A 10,617-nucleotide genomic window follows, 5' to 3' on the forward strand; every position below is an offset into this window, starting at 1 on the left:
GAGAATTTTTCCATCAAGGACTACAGTGCATGGATTATATACCCAGAGGATTTTGTGCGCTTAGATTTAGGCCTGACTGGAAATACATGCAGTTAAATTTTTAGTCGGTCCAGAAATGCGCAGTCCGTGTCGAAGCTAACTTCGCTACAACCTTAGCAACCATTTGTTTACATCTCGGTGTAGTAAACAGCTTGACAAATAGGTTATTTTCTGGAATACCTTTGCATAACTGATTGTGATGATTCTGGGATTGATGGATTCCTCGCACTCTCTAGTACAAACATTATGCTGCGGAATCCCCCAGACCCCCACTTTCTTGGCCCCAAAAGCAGGGAGGGCATGAAAGGTCCCAAGGGAATTGCAGGGAAATATATGAATAATATCCACAGAACCAGTTACTGTATCATTTAATGCTGGGGGCTGTGACCTCTGCACCCCTGCCCAGGAAACCAAAGAATCCTCCATGTGTTCACGGCCCGATAGAGTATTGGACAGACTTGGTGTCAAGTGCACATGCGTGTCAGGTGTATGCTTTTCCCTGTTAGAATACATGGAGGCTTCTTTGTCTTCCATTGGGGGGGTTTGGGATGGCAGCGCCCCAGGAGGGTGGTCGCAGGGGGCACAACCCCCTGTATTAGACAATGTAGTGACTGATTCTGTCTATATTAGATATATTTTACCTTGCAATGTCCTTGGTGCCTTTCATGCCCTCCCCTGCAATTGGGGCCAATATTGTCACTAATGGTGGGTCTCCGTGGCATAATTTTGATATATTTGGATAGTAGAGAGTGAGAGGAATACATTGATACCAAAATTGTTGTGATCTGTTATGCAAAGGTATTCCAGAAAATTACAAACAAATATAAGAGTTTGAAAGGTTGAAGGAACTTCTGATGAAAGTACTTTCAGAAAATTAATTGAAAACTTTTCATCAAGTATTCATGTGCCTTTAAAATATGGCAATATAGTTTTTCTCACAAAACATTCGCACTAGATTCGAAACTCAGGATACTACTTTCGTGGTGGGAGTGTTAAAAATTGAATCAAAGTAAGAAGACAAAGACAAAATCAAAGATAAACAGCTCCTTACAGTGAATTTGACTTAAAAAATGTGTGCCTCTTGACCAAGTTTTGTTGACACCTTCAGTTAAAGAACTTGATGTTATTCTTTTGTTTGACTTGCTTTTCTGATGTTGATCAAGCTGCGAGTGTACCACAGTTGTTCAGTTTGTAAAGCGATCCATGGTAGAGCCAATCCATGTTGCACGGTAAACAGGCACTTTAACAAATAAGAAACTGCTCAGTGAAAACAGTAAAAGTGCGCATCCAGCTGAATGTGCATCACAAAGTTTCCAGTCAAGGATATAGACATAAGTGTGATATACATTTAAGCAGAAATGGCTTAGTTTCCCTCAAAGGTTGTAGGATAACCTATTACATATGGAGGATAAAATCTAATTGAAAGTAGTGGCAGAGTTGGGGAATAAAATTATATAAAATATAAGAATGATACAAATCAAGGTAGTGATTAATTATCAACCAGCTATTCTCTTATAAGGCAAAGAATATATGCAAATGACAGAGTGAATAAATCTAAGAAACTCCTCTTCTGTGTATTTATTTGACACACGAGTGTCAGAGAGCCTGAAAAGAAAAAATAAGTCTTAGGCTGGATAAAACTGGAAATTTACCCAAAGCAAGACAAAGTTCTTCTGTGGAAGTATTTGTGCAGATGCCTTCCAAAGGTTCTCTACATAAAAAAACAGAGAAGATTGCCCATGTTTTGGGCTGTGCATGAATCAAAATCCTGGCATTAGGCTTACTTGAATGGCCACTCTCCTGTGTGTGTGGCTTGTAGGCCCAGCCCACACAAGTGTCCATGCACTATATCAAGACTCATTGCCTCCTCTTTGCGATACTATTAGCCCTTTCTCAGCAGATGCATTTCCAAGGCCTATATCAGTCATTATGCTGAATCAATATAGTAGGGCTAATGGTTTGTTTTTATCAAGTGGATTCCATATTATCTTTACATGTAGTTTACACTATGTACTGTGCAAGTGTATAAGTATATATATAAATATATATCTATATATATATTTTTTTTTTCTTACATATTTTAATACTATTCATTTAAGAAGAAAAAAAAGATTCTTATGCCATATCAAGCTAAAATAGAAAATTTTCATTGATCACATTTCATATTATTTCTCTAAATAAGTTAAACTCTGTGCCATACAAGTAAAAAGATGTTTGCCAGATAGTCGCCAAGGTCTGGCCAGAGAGGTGATGTTCTCTGTACCTGAGTCTGGCTATCGAGTCAGACTAGCGGAAATTGTTATGTGCATTGTAATCTTGATAACGATTTGAGAAGCTCTGCAAGCTTGGATTTGTCCTGCTATGGTTAATTATACTTTCATAATTTTTTTTTTTTTTCTAATATACAAACCCTCATACGAGAGTCCCCAAAGAATGTTAATGACATTGCAGGTACAAAAAACTGCTCACACATCAGTTTTCCTACAGTGTTTTTCCTTTCCCTTTTCACAGACCGCAAGAAGAAGCTACCATGGAGGAAACAGTCAACGGAGGGAGCCAACACGATGATCCAAAGGGGACCAACGGCCAAGTGGGCGACAACGGCAGCAATGAGACAGATGCCGGGGGTCTTGGGCAGGCGTGAGTGATCAGCTGATTTTGGCCGGTGCTCTTGTTAATGATGGCTGCATGTTGCGTTTGTTATGATGATGATTGTTATGATATTACTATTATTATGATATCATCATCATCATCAGTTAATATCATTATGATCATTATTATTATTGTTTTTACTGCTATTATAACCTCTATCCATATCCAATCCCCATTATCATCTTCATCTGTCTGGTCATCATCAACAGTCTCATCTATTTTTTCCAACTAGGTTAGGGAAACCTGAACAAAATGTTCAGTTAGCTTAGCCTACAGTTTACACAGATGATGAAGTGCATTTTGCATTTTCTTACTTCCTCTTCACTTCCCAGGGGTGTGGGCAGCATGCCTCAAGGCTTTGCGAGAATGTCAGTAGACCGTGACGCCGTGCGCTACAACATGAGCCACAAGCAGCGTGGCCACTGCGTCATCTTTAACCACCGCCACTTCGACGAGCACACAGGCCTTGGGGTAAGAACAGAGAGCAGAGGTCTTTGAGATGGAAGATATTATTAGTGCTTGCTCACATTGTTCATCCTTATATCTCTGTCATGTATTCATTTTTGTTTTTAAATTGTGACTCATTTCTTGAGTATATAGACGACTTTTGCCCCATCTCAGGAGAGGAATGGCACAGACCGCGACCGTGACCAGGCACAGGCACTCTTCACTAACCTGGGGTTCCAAGTGACTGTCTACAACAACCTCAGGGTGTATGAGGTCAAGGAAAAAATCCAGGACCGTAAGTATCCGAGAAGCTCGTTAAAGGCTGAGAGTGCAGGGTCTGCGGGTCTTGAGGTCTGTGGGTTCGAGGGACCCTGAGTCTAGATTCCCGAAGGTCTGAGGGTAGGGTTGTCGCTATGACTGGACTCAGTGATCTCAAAAGTGTGGATTCATGAGTCTTTGAGTCTTGATCTGTGTGAGTTGAAACCAGGTATGAATGATTCCCAGCAGGGCATGCCTTTTTAGTGGATTATGCATTGTCCTTGGAGCAGAATTCTGAAAATTTAGTTCTTTAGCTGGATGGTGCCGCGCATAGGAGTAGGCCTATCCCGATGGATGTGTATGAATGGGGTTTCTTGTCCTGGTTTAACTAAATGCACCGGCGGAAACATGACACAGATGGGCCAGTTGCTCCAAGTAACTTAAAGGTATGTTTAGGCAAATCCTGTCCTAAAGTACCAGATTGTCTCTGCTTGTTTGCAGTTGCATGAAACTGTCAACTATGATATCAGTAATAGATTTCCTCTGATTATATCTTTCTCACAGTTTTAGAAGGCAAATGGACAGTGTAGAGACACACAGACACATGTACACATGCTCTCTCTCTCTCTCTCTCTCTCTCTCTCTCTCCTCTCTCTCTCTCTCTCTCTCTCTCTCTCTCTCTCTCTCTCTCTCTCTCTCTCTCTCTCTCTCTCTCTCTCTCTCTCTCTCTCTCTCCCTCTCTCCCCTCTCCCTCTCCCTCTCTCCCCTCTCCCCCCTCTATCCCTCTCCCTCTCCCTCTCCCTCTCCCTCCTCCCTCCCACACACATGCACACGCACACGCACACGCACACGCACACGCACACGCACACATGCACACACACACACACACACATACATACACACAACCCCCCCCCCCCCACCCACACACCCACACACACACATACAAAAATGCATATAGGTTCATACATTAATATGTATATATATATTGTCTTCTTGCTATGTTTGAAGAAATCATATTGTTTTGATTAAAGTTGTAATGTACGTGTAAAATATTGCACTCATTGCAGAATTCTGAATGATGGCTAATTTTCTTTTAGCAAGTGGCAGACACATACTTCTACTGATTTTTTTTTAGTTTAGTTGCAGAGATATATGAAAATGGGTTTTTACTCCTGAAATAGATCCTTTGGCATTTCTGCTGCATGCTGTTAGTACATCATCATACTGCAGTGTACTGTCATAACTAAGCTGTTGTTAGATGCCTTGAATGTTATTTTCCCTCTGAAAGAAATAAAAATAGAGTGAATTAATATGGAAATGATGTGAAAATGATTCAGGTGAAGTCTCCATAGATTGGTGGGAAGGGATTTTTATAATGAAGACTTCGTGTTTTATTTTTCTTGCTTTGTTAAGTGAGTGGCCTTTGAGCATACCCCAGTCTATGAGATTTTACCCCTGAATTATTTTAGCAATTAAATCATTTAAAAAATCCTATTTTATAAAAGAAAACTAACAAGACTTTGTAAAGACTTCTTATTTTCTTCTCTCTCTGCTTCATTCCCTCCCACACCCTTTTTACTCATTTTGTTTTGCTTTGGCCTCTCCTTCCTGCCCCCGATAGTCGCTTTCGACGTAAACCACTCGGAATGCGATGCGCTGGTCGTGGTGTTCATGTCGCACGGGGAGAAGGACGTTCTTTGGGGGCGTGATGGCACCTTTAATCCCGATTACCTGTTTGAGAATTTCAAAGCTGACCAGTGCCCTACCCTCGCAGGAAAGCCGAAGCTCTTCTTCATCCAGGTGAGGCCTTTGGGGTGCAGTTGGGAAGGGAGGGGAGCTGGGAGGAAGGCTTGGGGTTGGAGATAGGGTAGGGGGAGGTGGGGGCGACTGCAGTCCGTCTTATTAGGTTATTTGCATGAGCTAGCTCTGTGGAAAGGCGAGAGGAGGATAAGAATCTCTTTCTCTCTCTCTCTCTCTCTCTCTCTCTCTCTCTCTCTCTTCTTCTCTTCTCTCTCTTCTCTCTCTCTCTCTCTCTCTCTCTCTCTCTCTCTCTCTCTCTCTCTCTCTCTCTCTCTCTCTCTCCTCTCTCTCTCTCTCTCCTCTCTCTCTCTCTCTCTCTCTCTCTCTCTCTCTCTCTCCTCTCTCTCTCTCTCTCTCTCTCTCTCTCTCTCTCTCTCTCTCTCTCTCTCTTTTTTCCCCCTCCTCTCCCTGTTTTTCTTTATGTATGCATCTAATACCTTTTGCCGTAGACCTAAAAAACAATGTACTCAAAAAGTCATACTGCACTCCTTGACCTTTTGTAATTATTAAGTGATTGCAGTATAAATTTTATGATAAGAAAAACCCTGTATGTTATGTACATTACCTGTCCACCATCATTTTGTAAAGACTAAAGAACACCGCATGCCTTTATTGTGTTGTATAGCCTTCTGAGTAAGACCTGATAAATGTGTGTTCTCCCTCTGTTTCTGTGTGTCTGTCTTTGTGTCTCTGTCTCTGTCCAGTTCTCTCTCTCTCTCTCTCTCTCTCTCTCTCTCTCTCTCTCTCTCTCTCTCTCTCTCTCTCTCTCTCTCTCTCTCTCTCTCTCTCCTCTCCCTCCCTCCCTCCCTCCCTCCCTCCCTCCCTCCCTCCCTCCCTCCCTCCCTCCCTCCCTCCCTCCCTCCCTCCCTCCCTCCCTCTCTCCCTCCCTCCCTCCTCCCTCCCTCCCTCCCTCCATCCATCCATCCATCCATCCATCCAGCTCCTCATCTTGCCCCTTCCCACCCCCAAAGGCATGCCGTGGTGAGGGCCTGGATGCAGGAACGACCCTAGTGCAGCAGAAGACCCGGGATGAGATTGACTCAGGCTACCAGGCCTATAAGATCCCCAACACGGCCGACTTCCTGGTGTGCTGGTCCACCATACCTGGTATGTGTGTTTGTATGTGTATGTGCGTGCGTTTGTGTTCCTAAGATATTATAGTATGTATGCATATGCATAAGATCTTAGAAAAACCCATAATGTACCAACTAGTTTGTGCATTGTGGGTTTTTTATAATAACAACATGGTAGTGTTTTACTTTTCATACCCGTAACTAAATATATTTGTATTCACATATACATATCTATTGTATATGTAAAGAGTTAGTGTGATAGATAATTATATTCATGTTTTTAGATTTTTTTGGAATAAAAAAAAAAAAAAAAAAATCAACTCACATTAATTTTCATCTGACCTCAGGTCACTTCTCTTGGCGCAACACCACCAATGGCTCATGGTTCATTCAGTCACTGGTGAAGGTGCTGAGCCGAGACAGTGCGCATGACGACTTACTCTCCATGATGACCAGCGTGAACCGTAACATGATTCTGAACTTCGAGTCCAACTGCCCATGTGAGGATACATACTTGGCTTTGCTTTGCCCCTCTTGGTGGTTTCACATGCGTATGAGGATTCTTTGCTTTTAGATATTTTCTCTTGTTTTTTGTTCTCTCTTCCCTCAGTTTTCCTTCTGATTTATGGATTTCTTCTCTCTGTACTAAAAAAGTCCACCTGTCATTTCTGTTCTTATGTAGTGCCTTTGTAGTGGAATATCTTCTAATAACATCGATGAAGACTTTGTTCAGAGCATTTAACAGTATGTGTGGAGGCTGCCACCAATATCACTAAATGCTCAATCTTTGTGTTGTGCTTGACTGTAGAGAATCCAGGATACTTCAGTTGCATAAACAATAGTTAACCAAACTGTTGTCTCTCCAGTTTATTGTTTGTGTTTGTTAGAATGGTCTCTGAGCACAGAGTTAGGGAGTGACATTGAACTATATAGGGTAAGCCCAGAGATCTTGTGTTGATAATTATCTGCTATGATTAATTTCTGTTTATGTAGCCATGACTGATCAGCATAAATGCTTATTCCTATTACAGCTCAACATCACATGCATGGGAAAAAGCAAGCTGCCTGCATTGTCTCAACCCTTATGCGAAAGGTTTACTTTACCCCAAAGTATTGACTGGTCCCCGAGCATAGGGAAGGAGGAGGCAGGTCTGACGCTATGCTCAGGGACGTAATAGAAGAGGCCCCAATAGCCAGAGCTGAAGAGGTGCAGGAACAAGAGCTGGGAGGTGCACTTGTGGCCCCCAATACCAGGAAGAAGTCTAAGATGTTTCCAAGATTCCTCCAAAGAGTCTGGCCTTTTTCACTGAGGAAGGAGAAGCAAAAGGAAGGCAAATCGAAACGTAACCAGAAGCCTCTTTGGAAGTTTGGCCGGCGTGAAGGGAGCTCAACAGACCAGGCACAACTGACTGCTTCAGAGAATGGAAAAAGATCTGAACATTCCTCCTTCTTTGCACGCCACAGGAGCATCTGCCTCAGCTGTTGTAGGGTTTAAAAGAAGGAATAGCTCACGCATGCATTTACTGTATATGAATGAAATGCATGTTTTGAGTAATCTTATGGTATTTTATAAAAAAATATGATGTGCTTTCAGTAGTTGAACACAATTTGACAATTATAATTATTATTGTATTCCCAGTAGAATATTTATTGCTCATTCATGTGTGTCTAAGACACAGTTCACTGATTCACAAACTTAGCTCAAATTTATTGTCTTTCAATGCCCAACAGTTGGCTATAATTTATTGTGCAATTTTTGTCAGTTGTGCAAACAGTTAGTTCTTCATTAGGTGTTTATCTAGTGATTGTAAATCATAAGACAGTGATAGAGTAGGTAAGTGCTTGCAGGAGATTTAGCATTCTTTAGTAGATATAAGGGCATTTCTACAGTATTGAATAGAGTACCCCTAGAACAGAACACAACAGATTATGTGCCCACTGTGGTGCCTTACATGAAAACTGCCCAGTAAACTTTACAGTACAACCTTGCATGATTACCATGTCTTTCATTGATGGCACTTGTACATTGGTGACTTTTTAAATGTGATTTTTGTTGTAATTAAGAGATTCAACTGTCTGTCCTGCATGTGTATTAATGATATGATTTCATATAGAAAACAGTGCTCAAATCTCCACCTAATTATGAGATTTCATAGGATCATGTTTTGTTATTTCGTCTCGTAAACTGAGAGTTCAAAGTGCCGAGCCCATTGTCTTTCGGGGTTTAGTTTTAGCTGGGACTCTGTGGATCAGGAGTCCTTGCCCGACTCGCATACAGGAGATACAACCCTTAAGGATATATTTTCCTACTATTTGTAACAGGTACAGCTCCTTCTGTGTCTATATGTGCAGTAGTAAAGAGCAAGTCATTTGATTCCTGCACTGCTGCATCTTTTGGAAATAAACCTGACTTGTTTTCAGCCAGAAATGGAGAGGAGAGTAAAGAACAGTCTGCCAGTATTCTTTTTTTAATGTGCACTAGTGTTGGAATAAGGCTAAAACTAATGCTTGCTTGTTCCAGCATTATATTTCTCAGGTTCCTAAAGCACTTCTTCAAGGGGTCTAGGCACTGAATATATTTAAATGTAGTTATTATCATTGTTTTTATATTTGTTTCTTATTTTAAAATATCTATTACCATTCACCTTGAAGAAAAAATGTTTTTGCCCACAGATTTAAATGATTGCAGTATCATTTTTTCAAGTTTTGATTTAATTCTTGGGGCAAACTTGTTGAAAGCTGAATAAGGGCTATTATAAATGCAAAGAATGTCAGTTCGTGTTGAAAATATAATGAAGAGATTAAATTACATGGATCTAAGATGAAAAATAATATAAAAAACAATAAAATGAACTTGGCCACTCTGCAAAGTTGATCAGCTGCATTCAACACATCCTATTTCTTGCAGTGTGATCCTTTCCCTTCAAAGTAAGCCTCAGTTTAGCTTTCAAAGACATTATAGATTTGCTGCAAGTTTTAAAATATGCCTTTAGAAGATGCCATTGCTGTCTTAACCCAATGCCGCTGGCTGGTTTCCTGATGCGAAAGCCCTCTCTCCCAGGCTGTATTGATAGTGGCCCTGCCCCGCTGCTGGGGGATCATGTCGGCACCATAGTGTGCGCAGCATAACCGTACATACCTCTGGGAAATGGGACCGCGCACCATGGCACATATGCACATGCTACCCGGAATATAGTCCAGGCATGCCATGACATGTGCGCACATGCCACCCAGGGTTAAAGATTACTTTTTTTCTTTCCCCGCAGAGCACTATAATAATAATGAAAAAAAAACAAAAAAAAAACAATAGTTAATTCGCAAAAATGTATTAAAGTTAAAGTATGAAATTTAAAATGCCAGGCACTTATTGCAAACTGAAGTAAATTCATATGAGTCTGATCAAAAGGAGATTCAGTTTTTAGCAAGTGGTTCAGTTAGTATTATGCTTTGAGATACTTGCATAGAAGCTAAACTACAGTCACGGTGATTTGAAAAAAAATTGTGCAAATTTCTTATGTAATATTTTATTCTTGTCACTTGTATGTTGTACATGTGCGATTTCAGACTTTTTTCTACTTATCTTTTTCCGAGCTGCCATAAGGTTATATAACTGAAACGGTTTCTCGCTGTTCAAATTGGAGTATTATCACGACTTTTCCTTCATGGCGATGGAGAGTTGATCGACCTGCGTCTAGTCTGAGCTGTCTACCGGTGCCACAGTTACTCTAATTTTATTTCACGTGTTGTGGGAGTCTGAAGGTTTGTCCCATCAGGCATCACTTTTTTTTCTTTTTTTTTTATGTTGGATATCATTCTGTTAGCATTTTGTTACTATTTATGTAATTTGGGAATGGATACAATTTTTCCAAAGATCAGGGTATCTGACGAGAAGATCTGTGTAAAGTGTAGTTTGAAAGAGAAAGTGATTTGCAAGTGAAATGAATAAATTTTTTGATGATTTTCCTTTTTGTTTTTCCTTTTCTTTTCACTCTTGTTATTATGATTTATCCTTTTTTTTTCAAGAATTTACAACTTATTTCACATTTTTAGACTAGTGAATGATGAATGGAAAAAAGAGCATTATTTTGCATGGGTGCAGATTGTAATACATTTTGTCAACATGAGTCAGTTACAGACGAAGCTGAAAGTGGTGATAATTGAATGAAGAGAGAGAGCATTTCTGCAATGACTAACAGTTTTCCAAGATGATAAGAACATCTCCCTAAAGAATAGTTTAAAGACAACACATTACAAATAGACATCTGTGTGTTTGTTTGTTTGTTTATGCGCATGTGCATATTTATGTGTATTTATGTATTTGCATGATACACACATCTGTACATGCACA

At 40.5% G+C, this 10,617-nt stretch overlaps 1 protein-coding gene across 3 annotated transcripts in view; it reads left to right on the plus strand.

Moving 5' to 3' along the window:
* LOC119599297 (caspase-1-like) overlaps nt 1-10,232 on the plus strand; it is a 13,770-nt gene extending 3,538 nt beyond the window's left edge. For all 3 annotated transcript variants that reach the window (XM_037949033.1, XM_037949035.1, XM_037949034.1), the window contains exons 2-8: nt 2,551-2,679; nt 3,024-3,162; nt 3,313-3,433; nt 5,018-5,196; nt 6,168-6,303; nt 6,617-6,769; nt 7,301-10,232. In XM_037949033.1, the coding sequence (XP_037804961.1) occupies nt 2,551-2,679; nt 3,024-3,162; nt 3,313-3,433; nt 5,018-5,196; nt 6,168-6,303; nt 6,617-6,769; nt 7,301-7,386 (943 nt within the window). In that variant the 3' untranslated portion in view covers nt 7,387-10,232. The remainder of the gene's footprint in view (nt 1-2,550; nt 2,680-3,023; nt 3,163-3,312; nt 3,434-5,017; nt 5,197-6,167; nt 6,304-6,616; nt 6,770-7,300) is intronic.
* Nucleotides 10,233-10,617: the final 385 nt, after the last annotated feature.

This window comes from Penaeus monodon, chromosome 42 (genome assembly GCF_015228065.2).
Source record: "Penaeus monodon isolate SGIC_2016 chromosome 42, NSTDA_Pmon_1, whole genome shotgun sequence".
NCBI classification, from domain to species: domain Eukaryota; kingdom Metazoa; phylum Arthropoda; class Malacostraca; order Decapoda; family Penaeidae; genus Penaeus; species Penaeus monodon.